The 25,984-nt window shown below is 48.5% G+C and overlaps 1 protein-coding gene across 1 annotated transcript in view; it reads right to left on the bottom strand.

The window, feature by feature from the left end:
* Nucleotides 1-24,531, bottom strand: part of itgav (integrin, alpha V) — a 229,485-nt gene extending 204,954 nt beyond the window's left edge. The window contains exons 1-2 of the mRNA XM_072477768.1: nt 24,012-24,531; nt 23,506-23,636 (exon numbers count right to left, since the gene is read on the bottom strand). Of these exons, the coding sequence (XP_072333869.1) occupies nt 23,506-23,636; nt 24,012-24,178 (298 nt within the window). The 5' untranslated portion in view covers nt 24,179-24,531. The remainder of the gene's footprint in view (nt 1-23,505; nt 23,637-24,011) is intronic.
* Nucleotides 24,532-25,984: the final 1,453 nt, after the last annotated feature.

Raw genomic sequence — 25,984 nt, 5'->3', positions numbered from 1 at the left:
TGTGTATTGCAGGACCAAACGTCGAGGCACCCATGCCAGCGGATGCCGACCGCCTGCAGGACGGCCACGAGACAGGGACAGGCCCGGCCCCTCCGGCATGCGACGCCCACACAATGCCCCAGGGCGGCCACGAGACAGGGTCAGGCCCGGAGCAACAGGGAGACGACGACCCCGTCTCGTGCGAGTGCGGCGACGCAGGCGTGCGACACCCAGTGACGAGGGGGGGGCAGCCACAGGCCCCTGTCGCAGCCGAGCCAGGACAGCCCTACCCAGGACACCGACACACATGACACCCCTGCCCGGGACACCGACACACATGCCACCGAAATACAGGACACTGACACAGTGGACGGTGGACACGAACCGCCACCCCAGCGGACAATGGACTCTGGGTCGGACGATGCTCACGACACAACGCCACTGCTGTCTCCAACACCCTCCACCATCGCAGAGACACTCACCTCGGTTGGGCACTTTAGCGATGAGGCGTCTGGTACACTCACTGGTGCGCACAACACAGCCGTACAGGTACAGCAGGTGGAGGTAGGAGCAGCAGAAGGGCCGGGAGGTCGGAGGGCATCCTGGCACAAGCAAACATCTGCCGCTCAGACGAGTCCCGGGTTCCTGGAGTTACCACACCCACCCATAGCCCCGATGCAGCCACCGAACCTGGGACGATCGAAGAGGGTGACGGCCGGCTTGCAGCGGCTGCAGACGCAGCTGGAGGAGTCCACCCGCGTCCAGGAGCAGGGAGTGGTGCCGGTCATGCGTGCCACCCAGGCTGAAACCGCACAGGTGGTGTCCGCGGTGGAGGCAATGGATGCGACGATGTCAGACATGGGGAGCAGTATGCGAGGCCTGGGGCTTTCCATGCAGGCGGCGTCTGTGGCCCAGGACATGGCTGCCCTCTCACAGGAAGCCATGAGCCAGAGCCAGCGGCAGATGGCAGAGGCGCTCAACGCCGTGGCCCTGTCTCTGCAGGCCATGGCCCTGTCTCTGCAGGCAGTGGCCCAGTCTCAGCAGGCCACGCTGAGGGCATCGGCGCAATTGCCCATGTGCTGGCCAGCGTCGCCCAGACACAGACAGGGATGGCCAACCCCCTGAGCTCCATGGCTGCAAACTTGCAGATCCTTGTCGATACAAGGGCGGGCCTCCAGGACTGGCAGCGCCAGGTGTCTGGGGGCGTCGGATGGCTGGTCCGTTCACACCCCCGACCCATGTAGAGGCCCGGGGGCCATCGGGCACCCCGAGGGAGGAGGTGGTGCTGGAGCCCATCCAGGGTCCCCGGTAGGGGAGGTCCCGGAACACCGCGACACCTCAGACCCGCCCCCCCCCCCCCCTCCATCCCAGTTGCATCTGGGGGGCAACAGGCAGGACAGGCGTGCAGCTCGCCATCCCAGTCGCCCGAGCCACGGCCTGGCCCATCTAGGCCAGGCTGCCCCAGGAAACAGCCGCCAGAGGGATCCCGAGTCACAGGGCATGAGTCAGGCACAGTCACAGGATGTGGAGCCAGGAGCTCATCGCAGAGTGAGTCGTCATCATCCTCCATGGCCTGCAATAGACACCCTTCCACCGGCGACGGTGTGAGCCTGGCCCGTTGTGCCGCAGGTGGATCTGCAATGGAGGGGTGGTGGGCATGCGTGTGGGGTGGGTGTGGTTGGGGGGGGGGGGGGTGAGGGTGTAGTGGGGGGGGGGTGAGGGTGTGGTTGGGGGGGTGAGGATGTGGTTGGGGGGGCGAGGGTGTTGGTGCTGGGGTGAAGGTGTTGGTGCTGGGGTGAAGGTGTTGGTGGTGGGGTGAGGGTGTTGGTGGTGGGGTGAGGTGGTGGGGTGAGGGTGTTGGTGCTGGGCTGAGGGTGTTGGTGCTGGGGTGAGGTGGTGGGGTGAGGGTGTTGGTGGTGGCTAGTTGGGGGGGGGGGGGTGTGGGTGGTCGGATGTTGCCATGGTGTGCGGTCTGTGCCCATACTCGCCGATTCCCACTCCCCCCTAGTCAGTGAACCAGGTGGCTATCAGCCTGTCCCATGCCCGCTGGCCCAGCCGGTAACAGTGGGCAGCCTCCCGTCCATGTCCAGCCCCTCTGTCCTGACTCCCCCTCCACCCCCTCCCCACCCCCCACCCAACCTCACCTCCACCCCTTCCTCCACCCCTCCCCTCCCCCCACCCCACCCCACCCCCCCCCCCCCCCCCCCCACCCCCCACGGTCACGTCGGCGGGACTTCGGCCCATCCGGCCAGGAGAATTCGGGCAACCCCGGGGTCCATAGCCATTCTCCGAGGCGGGCCACGCGATTCATGCCTCGGCAACTTTTGTGGGGTTGGTGACTTCGGGGGACGGCAGGGGTGGGATTGACGCCGGCCCCCGGCGATTCTCCGACCCAGCGGGGGGGTCAGAGAATCCCGCCCCCTGTCTGCAAAGTGAGTAATGATGGAGGGATTTTAAAAATTCAAGGATGTGAAGGGAGGCCAGAAATGGAAGGAAGCTGAGATTGGAGGAGTAATGTCACTCATTTGTAGTAAAACGTCTGACGTCCGTAAGCAGACCTCACATCCCTAACAATATTAAGTGTGGAGTATCTGCTGCCTAATATCAAAGCAAACGAGAATGAGAACTCTATCTAATAGTGTAGATGGGCTTTAGAGTGGTTTCACAGGTCGGCGCAACATCGAGGGCCGAAGGGCCTGTACTGCGCTGTAATGTTCTATGTTCTATCATGTTTCTGGAAAATAACATCCATTACCATGCCTTCTATGCTCAAGAGGTGGACTGCTTATACACTCACAAATGAAGATACAGATCTTCAGACAACAGATAGATTTGCTTACACAAGGACAGATAAATGAACAGTAAAATAAAATAAATATTGTGAAGTCTATTTCTCAATGTCTCTTGGCATAATGAGGGCACTTGATTTATCACAAAGCATAGACTTTATACAGAAATTTATTTACTGTAAACTGAATCTAGTATTAGTTTGCTGTCGAATTACCCTTAAACGCATACAGTGCTGGTTGCAAGAATGAAACTTACTGCAAACCGATCCTCAAGTAAACCACGTTTTAACAGACAAGACCTTAGAAGTGCACCAACACAAAGGCATCTCTTAATTACTTCAGTTTCTTAAAATGTGTTAGAGGAGAATGGAAATTTTCATGCAGGGTGAATTGAACAGGATGAAACTTTGGGTGTGATCCACACTGCACCTGAAAAACAGCTTGCGCGTTGCAGCGTTGCTGTTGACTGTGGGGAGACCCCGCTCCTGAGATCTACCTGGCTCGCCACACCTTGTGAAATGTTGCAATGTGAATCCCGCCCACAATAGGCAGGATTATGTATTGGCAAATCTGTATGTTAGAGAGTGGCAGTAAGCCTCACTCTAATGTGCAGATTCCCGAGGTACTTGAGGCTTTTGGATTCATTGTCTTCACCTCAGAGACCTTGAGGGAGCACTATTCAGCACTGCTCCCCACAAACGGGGACCAAACAGAACGTACTGGTGGGGATTTCCCAGGGGATCAGGGGCCCCAGCTGCATGCCCTTTGGGCAGGGTGGTGTCCTGGCCCTGCTGGTGCCACCTAGGTACCCTGGCAGTGTCACCTAGGTGCCAGCCTGGTATTTTGGCAGTGCCATCTGAGTGCCAGCCTGGCACTGCCAAGGTGCCCTGGTGGCACTGCCAGCTGGCGTGCCATTTTAAAATGGCATCCCAAACTCTCACTACAATGGGAAGTTCTGGTGAGCGAAGCTCTCCACTGTATAAAACAGAGCTATGTACAACTTCAGCCACGCATTCCGTGTTCAAGCACTTTATTCAATGCAGGTCGTGCCGGGAAGCATGCAGCTAATAGCGCTTGCTAGGGGACTTTGTTCCCTTTTGGGAGAATCGCACCCTTTATGTTGAAAGGGGTCTCAAGTGGTTAACAAGAACAGTATGAAAAAGTTTCCACAATAGCAGGACCTATCATTCCTCTATCTGATCACAGGATTTGAATATTGCACAAACAGCCTACATCACATCTGAAAACGTTGCCAGAATGTAATGTGCAATTCAAATGGAATGCACAATCTACCTTACAGAAGACCACAATTAACCTCATGAGTAATGTTTCTTGTAATTAAAGATCCATCAACAGCAAGAATTTGTTTTGTGACATCTGCCTTGCAATTTTATTTTACATGACTATATCAATCTGTATTGATCAATGTTGAGTAAACACAGCAGAGTAAACACAGTGTCACCTCCATGACTCGTCTGCAACTGACTATCTTCTGGAGAGTTATTGAACAGCCTTACTGGCCTTAGAAAAACTAATTTTATATTTGTGGAATGTCAAATTTTTCCAATCAGAGCTCTTAAAATGTTTACAAGAGAAGTTTTTAGCACAACAAGGGGTGGTGTAGTGCTGGACCCAATTCTGGGAAATGAACAGGTGGTTGATGTGATGGTGGGGAGCATTTTAGTGATAGCGACCATAATATAGTGCAATTTAAATTTGTTATAGACAAGAAAATAAACAAATTGCAGAAAAAGGTCTTGGACTGGGGGAGAGCAGACTTTAGTAAAATAAGGCATGATCTTGCCAAGGTAGATTGGAACAAGTTACTGGTGGGGAGATCAACAGGAGAGCAGTGGGGGGTGTTCAAAGAGGAAATAGGGACGGTACAGGCCCAACATGTTCCCTCTAGGGTAATAGGAAGGAGTGACAAGCCCAAAGAACCATGGACGACCAGAGATATTCAAGATGAGAAGGAAGAGAGGGGTTTTTAATAAGTACAAGGGGAGTAAATTAACCGAGGCATTAGTGGAGTACAGAATGTGTAGGATAGAGCTTAAGTAAGCAATTAGGAGAGCAAAGAGGGGGATATAATTAATCTCTAGCTGGTAAAAGTAGGGAAAATCCCTAGATATTCTATAAGTATATCAATGGGAAGAGGATAACTAGGGAAAAAGTAGAGCCTATTAGGGGCCAAGGGGAGGAAGTCTGTGGGCGCAGCCAGAGACAATTGGTAGGGTGTTAACCAAATATTTCACATCTGTCTTCACTCAAGAGAATGACGATGCAGATATAGAACTCAGGGAGAGAGAGACTGTGAGGTTATTGAGCAAGTTGTCATAGGGAGGGACAAGGTATTCCAGGTGTTGGCAGACTTAAAAGTGGAGAAATCTCCAGGTCCGGATGAATTGTGTCCCAGGTTGTTGTGGGAGACAAGGGAGGAGATTGCAGAGACCCTGATCCAATTTTTTAATTCTTCTCTAGCCATGGGAGAGGTGCCAGGGGACTAGTCCCACTATTTAAGAAAGGCTGTATGGATTAGCCAAGGGAACTACAGGCCAGTGCGTCGCACATCAGTGGTGAGGATACTAAGGGCAGCACAGTAGCACAGTGGTTAGCACAATTGCTTCACAGCTCCAGGGTCCCAGGTTCGATTCCCAGCTTGGATCACTGTCTGTGCGGAGTCTGCACGTTCTCCCCGTGTGTGCGTGGGTTTCCTCCAGTTGCTCCGGTTTCCTCCCACAGTCCAAAGATGTGCAGTTAGGTGGATTGGCCATGCTAAATTGCCCTTAGTGTTGGGTGGGGTTACTGGAATGTCCAAAATTGCCCTTAGTGATGGGTGGGGTTACTGGGTTTTGGGGATAGAGTGGAGGTGCGTGCTTGGGTAGGATGCTCTTTCCAAGAGCCGGTGCAGACTCGATGGGCCGAATGGCCTCCTTTTGCACTGTAAATTCTATGATTCTAATGGAGAAAATTCTGAAGGAGAGAATCTATTTCCACTTGGAGAGTCAAGCTTTGATCATGAATAATCAGCAGGGCTTTGTCAGAGGGAGGTCATGCCTAACAAATTTGATTGAATTTTGAGAGCTTGTGACTGAGTGTAGATGAGTGTTGTGCAGTTCATGTAGTTTACATGGATTTCAGCAAAGCATTTGACAAGGTCCCACACGGGAGACTTATAAAGAAGGATTCAAAACTGACTGAGCTGTAGGAAACGCAGGGTGATGATACCCGGCTGCTTTGGTGACTGAAAGCCAATGACCAGTGGCATACCACAGGGATCGGTGCTGGGTCCCCTATTATTTGCTATTTATTTAATGACCGAGATGACTATGAGTAGGGTAGGATCACTAAGTTAGTGGATGACACAAAGATAGGTTAACAGCGAGGCTGAGAGTCTTGGGTTACAGGAAGATATAGATGGGAAGGTCAGATGAGCAGAAAAGTGGCAGATGGAATTTAATCCTGGAAATTGTGAGGTGGTACATTTTAGAAGGAGCAATTTGACAAGGAATTATGCAATGAATGGCACCACACTGGGAAGTCCTTTTTTTTTTACTTAAGGTATTTGAAAACTTTTATAAAAATAACATTAACAATGACATCAACATGGTAGAATAAACATTTCCCCCCCATCCCAATCTTCACACACCTCAACCATAAAATAACAATTCGGCCCTCTCCCCGCCCCGCTCCCTTGGAATACTGCATCTGCTGACATTTTCATTTTCCCCGAGAAAGTCGACAAACGGCTGCCACCTCCGGGTGAACCCGACCATTGTCCCTCTTAAGGTGAACTTTATCTTCTAGAGACTGAGAAACCCAGCCATGTCACTAACCCAGGTCTCTACACGTGGGGGCTTCGAGTCCCTCCACATTAACAAGATCAGTCTCCGGGCTACCAGGGAGGCAAAGGCCAAGACGTCAGTCTCTTTTGCCCCCTGAACACCCAGCTTTGCCGACACTCCAAAGATCGCTACCTCCGGACTTGGCACGACCCGTGTTTTTAGCACTGTGGACATTATCTTAGCAAAACCCTGCCAAAACCCTCTAAGCTTCGGGCATGCCCAAAACATGTGGACATGATTTGCTGGGCTTCTCGCGCACCTCGCACACCTATCCTCTACCCCGAGCGGAGACCTCCCCCGTATTATTTGTTTCCAGGTCGATCTGGATGGACTTGTTAACCCACCCACAAATCACTTTGTCCGCTAGCAACCCCACATCTAGTGTCCACAGCGGGCGTTGCCCTCTCTCCACACTAACCCGTAGATCCACCCAATGCGGGGCATGATCCGACCCTGCGATTGCCGAGTACTCAGTATCCACCACCTCTGGTATTAGCGCCGCTCAGAACAAAAAGTCGGTGCGAGAGTATACCTTGTGGACATGTGAGAAAAAGGAAAACTCCTTCGCCCTTGGCCATGCAAACCTCCATGGGTCTACTCTCCCCATCTATTCCATGAACCCCCTTCAATTCCTTTGCCGCAGCCGGCCTCCTCCCTGTCCTGGATTTTGACCGGTCCAATTCCGGATCAATGACTGTGTTAAAGTCTCCTCCCATGATCAGGTTATGTGATTCGAAGACTGGGATCTTACCTAAAACCCGCCTCAAATTCCATATCGTCCCAATTCGGAGCGATGTTCACGAGTACCACCCACACCCCTCCAGCTTCCCACTCGCCATTATGTACCTACCCCCCTTGTCTGACACGATTCTCCCTGCCTCGAATGACACTCATTTGTTGATAAAGATCGCTACCCCCCTGGTCTTTGAGTCCTGCCCTGAGTGGAACACTTGACTAACCCACCCCTTTCTCAATCTAGTCAGGTCTGTAACCTTTAGGTGTGTCTCTTGTAGCATTGCCACGTCCGCCTTCAGCCCCCTCAAATGCACAAACATGCGAGCCCTCTTGACCGGCCCATTCAGCGCTCTGATGTTCCATTTAATCAGCCTGGTCAGGGGGCTTCCAGCCGCCCGCCCCCCCCCCCCCCCCCCACCCCCCACCACACAGCCCACCCCTGCCGACTAGCCATCACCCTTTTTAGGCCAGCCTCTAGCTTGCGCCCTCCGCCTCCTCGAGCCCCCCTCGGGCATTCGCGGTTTCCGACCTCCCATTTGCCCCCTATTAACAGTTCCTCCCCTGCCAGCAAAGCAGCTCCCCCTGTTCCCTGCCCCACCTAGCAACAATAGAAACCCAACCCCCCAAGTCAAGCTCCAGCATAACACCTGCGCGCGCCCCACTGCGCTTCTAAGAGTCAACTGACCCGTGCTGACTTGATAGCTCCTGCCCCTGGCATCAAGCAGTCTGTCTCCCCATTGCTCTCTCTCCCCAATTGGACAAACGTATTAAATGCATCACATTCCCCAGTAAACAAACATCAGAACAAAAAACAGTGAAGAAACAGCCACTTTAGAAAACAAAACACCCAAAAAACTGAACCAACCCCAAAGCCCAACCCCCCTCTAACCAGCTCACTGCAAGACAATGTTACCTTTAGCCATCGAAACAGCCCCTTATTACACATAGCACTACTTATACTTATACAACCCAGCACAACAAATCGCCGCCACAGTACTTCTCCAAGGCTTCAGTGTCTTTTAATTCGCCTCCAGCCTCTTTTCTTTAATAAAAGTCCATACATCGTCTGGTGTTTCAAAGTAGAAATCCCGTTCCTCATGTGGGACCCACAGACGGGCTGGGTACAGCATCCAAACTTCACCCCCTTCTTAAAGAGGGCTGTTTTTGCCCGATTAAACCCAGCTTGCCTCTTGAGCCAGATCCGCGCCCAGGTCCTGATAAATGCGCAGCTCACAATTCTCCCACTTGCTGCTCTGTTCCTTCTTGGCCCACCGCAGAATGTGTTCCTTGTCCAGGAATTGGTGAAAGCGTACCACCATCACCCTCGGCGGCTCGTTCACTCGGGGCTTCTTCGCGAGGGCTCTGTGCGCTCTATCCACTTCCAGGGGTCGAGGGAACGCCTCAGCCCCCATCAACTTCTCCAACATGTCCGTCACACAAGTCCTTGCATCCGATCCCTCACTGCCTTCAGGGAGGCCAACGATTCTAAGATTCTGCCTCCTGGACCTGTTCTCCAGCTTCTCCTGCATTCTTTTCTGGCGGTCGTTCATCAACTCCACCTTGGTCTCCAGCACGGTTATGTACTCCTCGTGCTCGGACACCTTTTCTCCACCTCCTGGATCGTTCTCCCGTGGGTCTCTTGATTCTGCACAACTTGATCAATCGAAGCCTTAATCGGGTCCAGCGTGTCGTTCTTCAGCTTGACGAAGCAATCTTCAAAAAACTCCACCAGCTGACCCGTCAACCACTGTGCCGTCTCCCCGTGGCCCTTGCTCTCCTCCATGCTTTCCCGCGTTACCGGCTCTGCTCGCGTCTTCTTTATAGGACTTGGTCTTCTCACACGGCCACTTCTGATCCAATTCTCCAGACACCGGAGGGGGATTTCTCCTCACTGTCTCACTCTTCACTGATTTATCCCATAAAATCTGGAAAAAACCGGGGGAAAAGATCCAAAAGTCCGTCACAGGCGGGAGCTATCAAATGTGCGACCTACTCCTCCATGACCACCACCAGAAGTTCCCACACTGGGAAATCCGGAGGAACAAAGAGACCTTGATGTGTTTGTAAATAGATCACTGAGGCAGAAGGGGGTAATAGGCTGGTGAAAACGTCATATGGTCCACTTGCCTTTATCAATCGTGGCATAGATTACAAAAGCAGGGAGGTCATGTTGGAGTTACATAGAACATTGGTAAGGCCACAGTTGAAGAACTGTGTGCAGTTCTGGTCGGCACATTATAGGAAGGATGTGATTGCACTGGAGCGGGTGCAGAGGCGTTTTACCAGGTTGTTGCCTGGGATGGAACATTTTAGTTATGAAGAGAGGTTGTATAGGCTTGGGTTGTTTTCGCTGGAGCAAAGGCTGAGGGGGCGACCAGGTTGAGGTGTACAAGATTTGAGGGGCATGGACAGGGTGGATAGGGAACAGCTGTTCCCCTTAGTTGAAGAGTCGGTTACGAGGGGACACAGTTCAAGGTGTGGGGTGAGAGGTTCGGTGGGATTTGAGGAAATACTTTTTTACCCAGAGGGTGGTGATGGTCTGGAACGCACTGCCTGGGGGGGTGGTAGAGGCGATGTGCCTCACATCTTTTAAAAAGTACCTGGATGAGCACTTGGCACGTCTTAACATTCGAGGCTATGGTCCAAGTGCTGGCAAATGGGTTTGGCAGATGAAAATGAAAAAATGAAAATCGCTTATTGTCACAAGTAGGCTTCAAATGAAGTTACTGTGAAAAGCCCCTAGTCGCCACATTCCGGCGCCTGTTAGGGGAGGCTGTTACGGGGCCTTTCATGCGGCAGTGCAGACTCGATGGGGGAAAGAGCCTTTTCTGCACTGTATTTTTTCTGTGATTTCTATGAAGAGGGATTACCTACTATAAAAGGATGTAGTCAGATCCTTGTCAACCACAAATAAAAAATGTGTAAATAATTTATGTAAGCAATTGACAGATACATTCCAGAAAGACAGGACTGAGACCACAATAGTGCATGGTTCAACCATAGTTCTGTTCCACAGTTATGGCAAAACTAAAGTAAGCGGATGCAGTCAGAAATAGAAGCAAGGGGGGAAGAAATTCAGCAACAAGATAAGATTTGTTGGCCAGAGCAATGGTTTGTTTAGAACTATTGAGTTTGTGTAAAATCTTGAAACAGAGCGAAAAGGAACACTGCTGGAAGGGAGGATAATGTAGCAGGCGGGAGGCAATCGTAACGATTCATTGTTTGCCAGGACTCGCTCAGAATAGTATTCTTTCTTTGCTTTCTGCCATTTCATTCCTTCCTTTGTTCAGCAAGGAATGAAGAGATTGTGCAGGAGGTGGAGGAGTTTCCAGTAACTCTTACATTATACTGTTATTTAATGGCAGTGTTTGTTTAACGATAGAGGAATGCAACTTTGGAAAATTACAATGTTACTGATTGAAAACATTTTCAAGGTACCTTTCACTGACTGCACCACATCTGTAACTGCTATTGCATGGTCTAATTCTTCCCTCCAATGCCAATGGGCTGGATTCTCCGATTTTGAGGCTATGTCCAGAGCATGTGTCAAATCTTACAACCAAGATGTCGTCGCCGCCCCCACACGATGCTCTGCACAGCCAGCAGAATGCCTCCCCTCCACCCCCCCCCCCCCGACTGTGGCGACGCTGGACACAGTCCTCAGCCGCCACGTGAGGTTGACGTAACCTCAGACCACAATTGATCCACGCCACTGCGAAGTCGGCCCATCGGGGACGGAGACTTGTGAGAGGGCCTTCAGGTTACTTCCTGAGGCTGTCCCAACGGCGTGCGGCATACTCCACATTGATGCCGTTTTGGGGGGGGGGGGGGGGGGGGGTGGAAGAGGAGCATACAAAAACTAGCATCAGCCCGATTTCGGCATCAAAAAGAATTCTCCGGTCAATTACCGAATGAGATTTTGGCAATGGGAGATCCCGCCCCATGTTCTTTCCAATGAATATGTAATGAATCCTTACTTCCATTGGCCACATTGCACTGCTGATGGAAGGCCATACTGCATGTGATTGGTAAATATATAAGAAGTGATCCCAGCATACTTACTACTGTGAAAGAAGTGGAAGCAGAAGGGAGTGATAGTTCGTGGGCCCAGTGCTCAACTTCCATTTTGGGGGCCCTCCTGTGCCGAGACTGGAATACTGGAGCGCACCCCTCGCACAGACTCTCTTCCTCCCTTCCACCCCTCGTACAGGCTCTCTTCTTCCATTCCACCCCTCGCACGTGCTCTCAATCTCCCCTCACCCTCTCCAACGATCTCTCCCTCCCTCTGTCCCTTGCCCATGCTCTCTCCCTTCTCCCACTCCTCGTTCACGCTCTCTTCTTCCCCCCCCCACCCCTCATCCACGCTCTCCTCCCCCCACCACCGCTCTCCCATCCCTCATCCAAGCTCTCCTCCCCCCGCCCCCCCCCCCCCCCAACCCTTCGTCCACACTCTCCTCCTCCCCACCCGTCATCCATGCCCTCCTACACACACCCACATACGTCGCCCTCCCCCACCACCACTAGTGGTGTAGCAATAAATATCAGGTGCAGGAGCTCTTCATTTCTCAATATTCTGTTACATTGTTTTCCTCTGTTCTTTTGAGACCCCAAACGCCAGGAAAACCATGCTTTTTAAGTGAGCATTTTTATTATAAGTTGGCATTTTATTTCAAATAGTAAATGAATAGTCTTTAGCGCAGCTAGAAATTTATAGCAATATAATTATTCAATTCAAGCCTTTGAAAAACAGGGCGGAATTTTCGAAATGTTGCACAGAGTGTTGGATCAGGTGGGAAAGCAGTGTGAGACTTACTGGTTTCACAGCTGCCTTTTCTAGTCAGATCAAACAGCACTCTGCAATTTCAAAGTGCTGGCGAGGTTCACACAGCCAGCTGGGGGACCTTTTTTTTAAAGAGCGCCCAATCTCAAATTGATGAACCCTCATCGCCGCCGGATTTTAAAAACAAGTTTCAGCAGATGTGGGCATCGCTGGCTGTGCCAGCATATATTTCCCACCCCGAACTACCCTTGAATGGAGTGGTTTGAAAAGCCATTTCAGAGGGCTTTTAAGATTTGGAATCACATGCAGGCCAGACCAGGTAAGGATGGCAGATTTCCTTCCCTAAAGGACATTAGTGAAACAGATGGGTGTTTATGACAATCGACAATGGTTTCACTGTCATCATTAGACTTTCAATTCCAGATTTTTATTCCATTCATATTTCACCATGGGATTCAAACCTGACTCTCCAGAGCATCCACTGACAATGCCATTATGCCACTACATCAGGGCATTAGAGCTCCCTACACCACCACCCTGACCAATGCAGGCATCTCCCCCCACCCCCTTATGCCGGCATCCACGCCCCTCAATGCCACGATGTAAGCTAACCCCCCCCCCAAACACATAATGGGAATTCCCCCAAAGGGTTTTCCTGGAGGTCCCGTCCCTGGCAGTGTCAACCTCAAAGTGCCAACCTGGCTGTGTCAGGGGCTGCCCTAGCCATGGGCCTCACTACTGGGGGGGGGGGGGGGGGGGGGGGGGGGGGGCTACACTCGCCTCCGAGCCCTCGGCATGGTCATCACAACTGATTTCCATTTTTGAAAACCAGTACTGATTCCCACCAGCGTGAGAAACATCTGGCAAACCTGGAAGCAACAGCATTAAGCCATTTTTGAATATTGAAATCCATGCAAATGCCTGGTAAACAGGTTCATACCCTCACTGGGAGGACATCGTAAATAGTTCTCAGAGCTACGCAGTGGCAATGATGGGCCAAATAGCTTCAATCTTCTCCGGTTCCCACATGGAAACAGATATAATCTCAGGAGCACTGCTACTGATTAAATGCATTACTTCCCATCATGTTGAGTAAGAAAGGAAATTCTTGCCTGCACCCTCAACTATCTTTTCCCAGCCATACTACCTACTAAATGAGGTAACGCACACTAATTTCAAACCAATTATCTTAGCTTCATAATATTCATAGCTAATTTTAGATATTACGATTTTGCTTCAAATCATAGAATCCCTACAGTGCAAAATGAGGGCATTTAGCCCATAGAGTCTGCATCATCGAGCTACTTAAGGTCACAACTCCACCCTATCCCCATAATCCAGTAATTCCACCTAAACGTTTGGACACTAAAGGGCAATTTTACCGTGGCCAATCCACCTAACCTGCACATCTTTGGACTGTGGGAGGAAACTGGATCACCCACAGAAAACCCACGCAGACACGGGGAGAAAGTGCAAATTCCACACAGATAGTCACCCCAGGGTGGAATTGAACCTGGGTCCCTGGAGCTGTGAGGCAGCAGTGCTAACCACTGTGCTATCATGCCATCCATATTGAATAAATGAAGTGATTAACAACACATCTGGGGTCTCCAGAAATGCCCAATTCTTCGAGAATTTGCTTTACGTGACCAAAGTATTGATCCTTATGAAATATTTACTAGGTTGGGAACCTAAAGGAATCACAGCCCTGGTGCTGAGATTCTACAATAGAGGTCATTGCCTTGATTCACTCCTGCTTGCGAGAACACAAAGGAAGAATGGAAGAAAATACATTGTTCATTCTGAGGGAATGCAGGCTTCGTTCTGAGGGAATGTATGCTTAGAGTGGACCAACTTGGCCTCACCTCAGAGCTAGGGCGAGGAATTTACCTGCATCCTACCGCAATGGGTGCTCCTTGAACATTTACAGTAGCCAACTGCATCACAATGTCAGATGGCACCTTCCTGGGTGGAAGCCACTGTCAGGATTGAGTACAGTTTTTGTTTTATTATTTTATGATAAATGGATGACATCGGCTGGGAGAGCTTCATTGCCAATCTCTTCCCTAATGTCCTTTAGGGAAGGAAATCTGCCATCCTTGCCAGGTCTGCCTACATGAGACCTAGAGCAATGTGGTTGACTCCGAACTGCCCCACAGTCACTTGAAAAGGCAGATTTCCTCCCTGAAAGAACATTTGTGACCAGAGGGTTTTTTGAATGATGATTTCATGGTCATCATTGGACTTTTAATGAATTCAAATTTCACCATCTCTCATGGTAAGATTCAAACCCAGGTCCTCACAGATTACTAGTCCAGTGACAATATCACTAGGCCACTGCCTCTCCCTGTTGAAGGATCCTGGATATAAACTGGTCTTCCACGCACACTACCTCACTGCCACACTCAGCATTTTCCAACCGGGGTTTGAAGGAAGTGGAACGGGAAGGGTAAGGGAAGAAGGGCAAGATGGTGAGGAGGGGAAGTGAAGGAGGGAGGGATGGAGGGATAGAGGGGGTTAAATGGCTGCGATCCTGGTTCCCTCCGCTCGGGCCCACGTAACAGCCGCACGGGCTCACAACTTCTCAAATTCAAACTTCCAAACGCTGGGTGCAAACCACTGCTGCACGCATCAGAACGTCCTTCAGGCACCATGGGTTGGGTCTCCCCTGATTGCATACTGTCACTCCTCACTGCGCATGCACCCAGTGCCACAAGACGCAGAGGTAATGTAATTCCGATCAGTAAATTGTGTGAGGAAAGAACGGTCTCCTCCTCTGTGATTAGCTCAGCAGAGTGACTGACATATAAATTCTGGAAAAATATAAATTCAAAGTAGTTCTGTCCTTGATTGCTGTGCGAGACTCACTCATCATTTTGGTGTTCCCTGTCATTTGGGGGCCTGTGCCTAGTGTAACCACCTAAATTGACCAACTCCCGATTTAAAATGGCGAACGGCAAAGGCTGATGGGAAAGTCAGCCAACACAGGCAGAAACCAGCAGGTGCAGGTTTGCTGTGTATTTAACTCTGCAAAAGCCCAGACAGCATCGATACCAGCGACCATCAGCATAACAATGTAGCAGCCATCTACACACAGATGAGCAATCCCCGGGGACAACAGCAACATTTGGGACACACAAAACTAAGCCAGACTCCCCAGCGCCAGCAGGAGCCAACACAAAAGAGGTTAACGAACGCGGCAAGACCGCCCATCGATCAGGGAACCGCTCCAGTATTGGAGAAATCGAACCAAGCGATTGGAACGAAGTCCAATCACCTAGGACCAGGTACAGGGTCCGCCCAGAAAGGCGGGAAGCCCCTGGGGACTATAAGAGTTAAGCCCCAAGTTCAAATCGCTCTCGTCATCTCTTCGTCCTGCCCGGGTCACCCAGCAACGCGAACCAACCTTGACCGTGACCGGTGCAGTGACCACCGAAAGAAGGAAGTCTTAATTCAACACTCGCTACGAGATAGGCGCTCCTAGCTACCAATCCGTACTTCTGTGATTGTTACTTCTCTCCATGACAACGGGTGGCATGGTGGCACAGTGTCTCACAGAGCCAGGGACCTGGGTTCAATTCCAGTCTCAGGTGACTATGTGGATTTGCACATTCTTCCCGTGTCTGTGCCGGTTTCCTCTGGATGCTCTGGTTTCCTCCCACAGTCCAAAGATATGCAGTTAGGTGAACTGGCCATGCTAAATTGTCCCTCACTGTCCAAAGGTTAGGTGGGGTTACGGGTTAGGTCAGGGGTGCGGGCCTAGGTAGGATGCTCTTTTGGAGGGTCGGTTAGAATCGATGGGTCAAATGGCCTCCTTCTGCTCTGTAGGGATTCTATAATTCTGACGTCATAGACCACATGCTAAAACGACTTCAAGCGACCAGGAAAGCACATTATTGAATTCCGATTTTGCTCTGAATCAGACACATAGCTCACAGTGTATGGAAGTGAATGCTGCAAGAGAAGCTCCATCAGCCCATCCACAAGCCAGCCTGGAATTTGGAAGCCTGGTTGGAATATAAAAGAATCATGACTCTTGCCAGGGTACCAGTAACAAAGGTGTAGGATGTGCTGTCTGATTTCATAAAGCAACAGGAACACAAAAGCCAATGCATGTGTAGTCAATGGCAATTTGAAGCTTACCATGTGGGTGAAATCTAGTGCTCTGGCATCCTGTGCGGGATTCTGTGGTCCTGAGGCTAAGTGTTGACGCCTTCGGAAATGCCATTGTGTTTCTCAACGGCGTCAACACGGCCTCAGGATCAGCAATTCTGGCCCCTACAGGGGGCCAGCATGGCACTGGAGCGATCCATGCCGCTCCAGCTGCTGATCCTGGCATGAACTGGGCGCCGCGGGGTCTGCGCATGCGCAGCGGCTCCCTTCTCCGTGCCGACCCCAACGCAACATGGCGCAGGGCTACAGGGGCCGGCGTGGAAGAAAGGAGGCCCCCAACCAGAGAGGCCGGCCACTGATCTGTAGGCCCCGATTGCGGGCCAGGCCACATCGGAGGCACCATTCGGGCCGGTCGCGGGGATTCTCCGGCCCGGCCACGGGCTGAGAGAATCCCATCCCCTGTTTCACACCGTCCACAGGCAAGAAGTTGTAATTGTTTTTACTGGAGCAGAAAGTCTCAGTGATTTCCCTCATCAGTGTATCATGGACTGAAAATGTGGCTGATGTCACCGGTTGCATCTTGAAAAGATGTCATTGGCATAAATGTTGAGGTTGACGGTAGCTTTGTCAACATTACAGCAATGCTGCCCATGTCAGGGTTCAAGGTTCACATTGTGATTGTCCAGGCTGACAGCTTCTCTATTGGTGATATATTCATTTCAACATTGCTTCAGAATAAAGTTAATGTCGAAGTGTTCCCTGAGTACTCACTGTGGAGCCCCTTGCAAATTGGCCACCTCTTCCTTCTGGCAGCTGCTTCTGCTCTCTTCCTTGTTGCTCCTCCTCACCACCCAGCCCCAAACACGGCCCTACTAGACCATCCATGACTGCAGCTAAACAATTTCTGTAGCAGCCAACAACAGTACACCACCAGCAGAATGTCTCTATTCTTGATAAACTGAACTGTCTGGAATGATAAAATACACCAAAATGCATCCAGAAATTAACCAACAGCTTGAAATAAGAAACCAGCAACTAAGTTGCAAGTATTGCATGAACCCCTGAAATAGTGCCAATGAGGAGTCCCTCTTGTCAGCTAGCATTGTGTTAAGCTGTGCGAGTTCAGCACATGGTCAATGAAATGCTGAGGCATGCAATCTGGAAAATGAGTCCAGTAACTTATTCCCCAAATGTAAAATGCTCTCAATCTGCACTTCAAATAAATGAATGTGATTGCATTTGTGTTAGGTTAACAATGCAATTCTATCTAGAAACTAACACTTCAGTATGCTGGTTAACACCCAAAATAGGTACTGCACAACTGGTTTCCTAGACCAAGGTTTTCGCTAACAGTTATATTCCAGGCGGAATGACTCATAGATAGATATGGTTAACAACATCCAAACAAACCATTTCTGGTTTAAGTCAGCACATTAATACATAACAGGAATCAAAAACAAAAGCTTTATTTCACAATCACGGGTTCAGTAAATTTCTTAGAAGTCCTTTGCCTTTGCTTATACATTTAATCCACAAACAAAGTTAGTTCTGCTGCTGGCTACCTACTTTACAGTCAGTGGCAATGCCACACAATTGTTTACACTAGGCTTGTCATTTCAATGTATTTTGTTAAGACTGAAAATATAAATCCTATTTATTTATTATTTAAAACATTTAGAGTACCCAATTCATTTTTTCCAATTAAGGGGCAATTTAGTGAGGCCAATCCACCTAACCTGCACATCTTTGGTTTGTGGGGGCGAAACCCACGCAAACGGGGAGAATGTGCAAACACCATACGAACAGTGACCCAGGCCCAGGATCGAACCCGAGACCTCAGCGCTGTGGGGCAGCGGTGCTAACCACATTATCCTATTTAAGCACATCTATGGGCTACATCCCAAATATCTATCAATAATTCTGGGCGGCACAGTGATTAACACTGTTGCCTTACGGCGCCACGGTCCCGGGTTCGATCCCAGCCCCAGGTCCATGTGGAGTTTGCACATTCTCCCAGTGCCTGCGTGGGTCTCACCTCCACAACCCAAAGATGTGCAGGGTAGGTGAATTGGCCACGTTAAACTGCCCCTTAATTGAAAAAAAATTAATTGGGTACTTTAAATTTTTTTTTTTTTAAATGTATCAATAATTCTGATTTTAGCAATATCATTAATGAAACTTAGTTCTGACATTTTATCAAAATTCTCTATCCATTATAACTTTAACCCTCTATTGTCACAATTTTGCCGACTGCACTACTAAATTATTTGGCTACTAAATTATTTGGTTGACATTTTTACATATGTGGAATTCATCAACAATAATGTAAAAAGGATTTAAACAAATGCCACTTATAAAATTAGCCTGTATTTTACAAGAAGTGTCCGCACGACACTGTGGCGCAGTGGTCAGCGCTGCTGCCTCATGGCGCCGAGTACCCAGGTTCAATCCCAACCCCGGGTCACTGTCTGCCACATGGAGTTTGCACATTCTCTCTGTGTCTGCGTGGATCTCACCCCCACAGGCCAAAGATGTGCAGGATAGGTGGATTGGTCACGCTAAATTGCCGCTTAATTGGAATTTTTTTTCAAATTCATACACCGGGATGTATTCTCTGCAAACTATTTTCAAGTCTTGTGCCCCTGGAGCTTGGGGAACCTGTAGCTCTCCGTTGCTTTCTCCATGGCATCACCTCCACCATTCAGAGTTGATTTGCCAACCCAACGAATTAGCACCCTATTCTCCTGTAGTATAAATTGTGATCATCTGAAATTCGGCATTCTTGCATTTGTCCTGATGACTGAGTACAAGACAAAAAAGCTTTGGCAACATGTCTCTCTTTGTACCAATATCAAAATTCTTATATTTCATAATAGTTCCTTGCAGTACGTGCATAAAAAAGATGCCCAATTTATACAGGGATTTTGATGTTATTGGTATTTGTAGAACTCAGGAGACGGACCGTGCCCAGATGTATGTTCCTTCTAAATTGAACATAGTCTGTTGTGGCTGTAGTGGCCACTCTGAGTGGCAGCCCCATCCAAAGCTGGCATAGAAGAATAGCACTGGTTTGAGATTGACTGATGTTTTTACCTTCTGGTGAGCTCTCTTTTCCACCATCTGATATTTTTCTTCTGTCCTTTGCTTTTTCCACATCCTTCCGGACTGTCCGCCTGCCTCCAGACATTACGATCATCAGTGAGGACTTCCCATGCATTGACGATGATTCCAGTCAACTTGAAGTCTCGCTTGCAGTATCGCAGACATGGGCGAACTGATGGTCTCAGGCCGATAGCAAGCTTGTAATAGACCATGTTTTTTGGGGATATGGGCAATATCCATTGGAGTCATAGAGTTTTACAGTGTAGAAAGAGACCCTTCGTATTTCATTAATGATATTGCTAAAATCAGAATGATTGATAGTTTTACAGTGTAGAAAGAGACCATTCATATCTGCACTGGCCATCAAGCATTCTAATCCCATTCAGTTCACATGATTCAGCCAATGGAGAATTCACTGACTCAAGGAGGGAAAGCATTTTTGGAATCCCTGCATACTGGTACACTTCCATATCAGGCACGCTGTCTTGCCAGGAAATGTCCAATATTCATCTGAGACCAGGAGTTCATGCAGACAGCCTGCTTTCTGCAGCAGTTTACATCTCTGCTGACAAGGCCTAGAGGTTAATGAAGGAAAGAGAGTGGTCTCTAACCACTGAAGTGAGAAAATCCTGTCAACAGTGGATCTGCCAGCTCTAAAACCCACTGAGGTTTGGGGTAAATGTGTGATGCAAGGTCTGCATTCTGGCTAGTGCAGCAGGAGCAAGACCTTCCCACAATACTTGATGAGGAAATGCCTCAGTAATTATTGCAGTCACTGTGATCCCCTTTGTTTTTTCACAACTTGATTATTTTTTGCATCATGTATATCTTGAGGTATAGATCTTTCCTTCCAGCAGAGGCACAAAGTTTCATAGGGATGTTGCAGCAGTGCTGGTTTTCCAATTTTGATGATGTCAGGTGGAATGCTGTCATTTCCTGGGGTTTTACCACTGGAAAGACATCAATGGCCTTGTAGAGCTCTATGATGGTGTGCTCGCCATCAAGCTCCTGTATGACAGCAAAGTCCAGAATGGTGCTGAGAACTCCTTCAATGATAACATTCTCCAGTACATAGAGTTTGAGATCGTGCTCCACCCTCCTTTCCATCTGTTTGCTAGCTTCAGTGGTTATCCCAGTCTTCATCTTCAAAGGGGTTGTTTTGACAGCTGCTGGGCCTGTTGCTTTCTCAATTCCTTCATACACCTTTCTACCATCCCCAGATTTACCAGTAGATTTATGTTGTTGCAGAGTTTCAACTGGCAGTGTAGTCGTCTGAGATTTGATCTTGACAGCCCTGAGAGCATCTAGATTTTGCTTGTTGGAGACTTGCTTGTATTTATGAGGGCTTTCCCCTTGGTTGCAGTAACTGGCTTCATTTCAGTCCAATAAGACTCAGCTTGTCAATATTCCTCTGATTTCTTTATGCAATGTACACTGAGTAATGGATAAGTAATAGATAAGAGTTGTGCTGATGATCCCATTTTGACACCACACTCTGGCTTTGGGCATTATTGTCCGAGGTAGCCTGATTCAGGATGTTGAGGAACTCTTAAGGCCTTTCCATATTAGTAGTATGGCAAGTGCTGGCTGATCAAGGATGACCTTTCCTTCTTGGAGTGAATCTAGACATTCCTGAAGTCAAATTGAGCATTTGCTACTTCATTTTGTGAAGTATGATGGTCCATTACTGAATATGGAAGTATCTCACTGTGTCACATGGCTAATTTCCAGACTGAGAAACACAAACACCCTGCCATTAATTGAAAGGGGTTACATGCTGAGTTCCCATAAACATGTCAAACATTCAGCATAGATTCTTTGGCCCCTGCTGACTTCAAAAGCACTGACATTAACAAAGTGCTCTCACAGAAGTTTTAAATTATGTTGTTTGAAGTGCAATTGCTCGCCTGAATTAATAAAAACATCTGTTCACAAAAATAATTCCTGATGTTATTCAAATCCCAATAGTACACCAGAAAATAACAAAACATACAAGCGTGCAGGTGAGTAACTGTGCATCAATAGATTTCCACATCCATTCTCCTCCCAGTATTATTATAGTCAACCAAGTGATCCAAGCCAGAATTATCCTGTCTCACAGAACACAAGCTCAGGATTAATTTGAAGGGACAATGATAAAAAAAAACAGTTCTAGACATTAGGGTAGAACTTTTCCTCCATGGAATAATGAGAACAGAGGTAGACGGGCATGAAAATTTGCACCATTGGCCTGTGTGCTGGTTTGCGAACAGCATCCCAGCCCCGAGCTGTTTTCCCCCTCCACAATGGTGATCTGGCAGCAGTGGCTTTTTAAAAATTAAGTTCAACGGTTTCAAAGTTGCTGAGGGTCGAACCGTTCAGACTTGCCAGGCACCCTGGGCTGGATTCTCCGCCAGCGGGATGCTTCATTGTGCCGGCAGCACATCCATGCCCGCGGGTTACCCGGCAATGTGGGGTGGTCACAATGGGAAATCCCATTGGCAGGTGGTGGGAAGGGAGAATCCCACTGCCGGCAAGGGCATGCCTCCCAGGAAAACTCAGCGGGCGGACCGGAGAATCCCGCCCCCTATCTTTCTCACCTGAAACAGTAGATTGCTGCTCCTTCAGAGTTGGAGGGCCCACATGGGACTCCAGCTTCACAGTTCACTCGTCATCCTTAATTGAATGGTGAGCCCCACCCTCCAGCCATTAATTCACCAGTACAGGAAAAATCACTGCTGTTTTCCACAGAGTGCATGATTGGGATCCCATTTGACCCTGATGTTGGGGTCCCAGCAAAAACCCTGCCTTTAGACTCTCCAATTACAATGCTGACTGTAACTGGTTTTAATGAATTACCACTGGTGATGCAATTGGAAAACAAAAATCGTGATTGTGCTCCAAGTTAAAGATAAACTACTAACAATATTAAATAATATGTTTTAAAACAAGTGTTATTCTTGCTTTTTATTTCTCCCGCCAAATTTATTAAGTTAAATTTCACGATGCTATGTATTATTCCCTAGTTTAGGGGCATGCAGGGTGGTCATATCTTGCACCTCCGTTGACCTAAATGTAAAGAGGTGCATGAGGACAGCCCACGTTGATTTGCAGTTTTGAATGCACTCTCCCATCTAACTGCTCAGCTGGACAAAGTCTGGTTGAAACTTACTAATGCTGACCATGGATGGTGGCTGGTTGGGGTGGGGAAGATAGTGCACAAATCTTTTAACCCTTTAAAAATAACCTTTTTTGTCAACTTGCATTTATATTGCATATACTCCAAAGACTTTACTTTTAAGTTTTGTTTTTGGAAAGTAGTCATTGTTGTCACATTGGAAACGTAGCAGCCAGTTTGTGCACAGCAAAGTCCCACAAACAACAATGGAAATAAATGATCAAGCTGTTTTATTGATGTTAGCTGATGGATAAATATTTGCCAGGGCATTAGTAGACCTCCCCTGCTCTTCTTCAATAGTGTCACGGAATCTTATACATCTACCCGAGAGGGCAGACAGGATCTTGGTTTAATATCTCACCTGGAAGATTGCACCTCCAAAAATGCAGCACACCTTCATTACGTCATTGAAATGTTAGTCTAGAGTATATACCCAAGTCTCTGGACTGAATCTCAAACTCTTAATCTTCTGACTCAGAGGTATTATCGCTACAGCTGAGCCATGTTGCTCAAGTAATGAATGTCCATCGGGCTGGTGACTGCATTATCATCCCCAATAATAATACCTATATTGTAGTTATTTGAAGGCACTTTTCACTGCTAAATTGGAGAACTTGTGACATTAGATACGCAACTGTTTTTCCACTAAGGGATGTTTAAAATAAAATATATTAACTGTATTGTAGTACAGAATTAAATTTAGCTTTAACTTTTAAATACCAAGGCAATTTAAGCAACTGTAAAAATAGATACAGAATAGTGATCATTTGTTGTTCAACTGATCCGACCAGTTCCAAAGCCTTAAATGTCGATGAACAACTAACTCAGTGATCGGTATCGACTTGATGAGCCGAATGACTTCCTTCTGCACTGTAGGGATTCTATGGTAAAAATATTTGATTAAAAAGCCCTCCATAATTAGGCAACACAATAACTTGATTCAGATCTGTCACTCACTCAGCTGGCAGTGATTGTTTACAAAAAGTTAAACAAGAATTCACATACCTGTCTTGTCAAATTGAAATTGCTCGCAGTTGCTGTCCCCCTTGGTCCAGGGGCACTTGTATACAGCCCCACCTTCCACAATGTCTGGCTGAGAAGTATTTGCCTTTGGGGCTCCGATTAGAATATTCGTCCTAGTAAGAATATATGAGAAAGTGCAAGAGAGGAAAAAAGGCTTTGTTCAATTTACTGTACTGTCACCTTTCCGCAAGTATACATTAATCCCGTGCAATGTAACGGACTGGTCAAAAACATTCTGCACTGAGATTTGTCAGATACCATTATTGTTAAGATTTGACTGAAAACAAAGGATTTAAAGATCCACGCTTCGTTTCATTTCTTAACGTGTTGAACAGTTATTGCAATCAAAGCAGTTCACTAAACCGGCATTCGTTATGTTCAAGCATTTAGAATTTTTTGGCGCAAACAAACTCGGTCCACTGTCGATGTATAGTTCCACACCCCAGCTCGCCTCACACCACAATACTTCTATTTAATCTCTTACTTACTGTGTCGGGGAAGGTGTGAAAAAGTCCACAGCAAATCCGAAGTAACTGCCCGCGGGACCGGAATAAACGGAGATCTTGTTGGCGTCCAGGTTAAAACTGTGACAACAGGAGAGGGTGAGGAAGAGTGCCAGCGCCCGGCACCCCGCGCCGGAACCCACGGATGCCATTCCTCCCAGATCCCGGGAATTCGGTCCGGGGAAAGGAGAGTTTGCTGCTGATCGATGTTGTTAGCGGGCTGGATGGTAACTGTGACACCGAGGCGCCTGCAGCAGGCCCGGCCGGGCGAACTGGTTCACTCTCCCTCCCTCTCCTCGCTGCAAGAGCGGCTGACCCGTCGCGCGGGCTCCGGCTCAAAATTCCGACTGAGAACCCCGGCCTGGACGCTGCCAATGGCAACAGGACGGCCGCTCGTGTCAGGAAGTGAAGTGAGGGCGCTGTCGGACGTGAATGAGGCTATGTGTTGTCCGCCCCCACCACCACTGGAGCTTTAAAGGCAGCTTTCCACCAACGTCTTTCTGGAAAGTGAGGAGGGTGGGGGGGAAACTCCACCCACCCAGACTTACCGCAACTTAATGCCTTCCCCCACTCCACCGCCTCCCGTCTCCTACATTGTACATTCCAGCACGCCAATGGGTCGGAACAATCAACTGGCCTGCACGGGAGACCATTCCTGGGCAATCATTGGTGGGCGACTTGTGTGGTTCTGTGAAAACCTTTGCCTCAATTACCCAGCCCCTTTCCCAGGGGTATAAATAAAGGAACTCGAGTAGAATGTGACCTCTTTAATGCAGACACGGCTAGTAAAATAGGTGACAACTGTTTAAAACAGTGCACTTTCAATTTCATCTAGATTAAGTTACATTTTGCACACTTAAGGCATCATCTATAACACTTGCAGAACTATCAACAATGGGGGGAAAGTTAGCAATGACATTTGTGGTCATTGATAATGCCAGGTTCTTTTCAAACATAATGTGACATTTTTCAGGATATATTAAAATAAATTACATTGTAAACTAAAGTAAATGCACTGAATGATCAGTGAGGAGCAGCACGGTATGGGCAGCACGGTAGCATTGTGGTTAGCACAATTGCTTCACAGCTCTAGGGTCCCAAGTTCGATTCCCGGCTTGGGTCACTGTCTGTGCGGAGTCTGCACGTTCTCCCCCTGTGTGCGTGGGTTTCCTCCGGGTGCTCCGGTTTCCTCCCACAGTCCAAAGATGTGCAGGATAGTTGGATTGGCCATGCTAAATTGTCCTTAGTGTCCAAAATTGCCCTTAGTGTTGGGTGGGGTTACTGGGTAATGGGGATAGGGTGGAGGTGTGGGCTGGGTAGGGTGCTCTTTCCAAGAGCCAGTGCAGACTCGATGGGCCGAATGGCCTCCTTCTGCACTGTAAATTCTATGATCTATGAGAATACTGGAGTTGCTCATCCAGTACAGAAAGAGGCCATTCGGCTCATCAAGTCTACACCAGCCCTTGAAAGAGCACCCTACCTAAATTCACGCCTCCACCCTATCCCTGTACCACACCCTAGCCTTTGGACACTAAGGGGCAATTTGGTGTGACCAATCCACTTAACCTGCACATCTTTGGACTGCGGTAGGAAACAGGAACACCTGGAGGAAGAATATGTAAGATCCACACAATCACCTGAGGCTGGAATTGAACCTGGGTCCCTGGAGCTGTGAGGCAGCAGTGCTGGCCACCGTGCCACCCAATAGTATGAGGAACAATCATTTACACGGCTTGTAAAGCAGGAGGAGAATACTAATAGGATTAGCAGACCATAATAATTATAATACAGCAAATGTTCCCACCATGCTGGTGCAAACTTTTTAAAATATAATTTTAGAGTACCCAATTATTTTTTTTCCAGTTAGGGGCAATTTAGTGTGGCCAATCCAACTAACTTGCACATCTTTGCGTTATGGGGGTGAAACCCACGCAGACGGAGAATTTGCAAGCTCCACA

This window comes from Scyliorhinus torazame, chromosome 2, assembly GCF_047496885.1.
Source record: "Scyliorhinus torazame isolate Kashiwa2021f chromosome 2, sScyTor2.1, whole genome shotgun sequence".
Classification (NCBI taxonomy): Eukaryota; Metazoa; Chordata; class Chondrichthyes; order Carcharhiniformes; family Scyliorhinidae; genus Scyliorhinus; species Scyliorhinus torazame.
The sequence above is the reverse complement of the archived record's forward strand: the minus strand, read 5'-3'. Positions and strand labels throughout refer to the sequence as shown.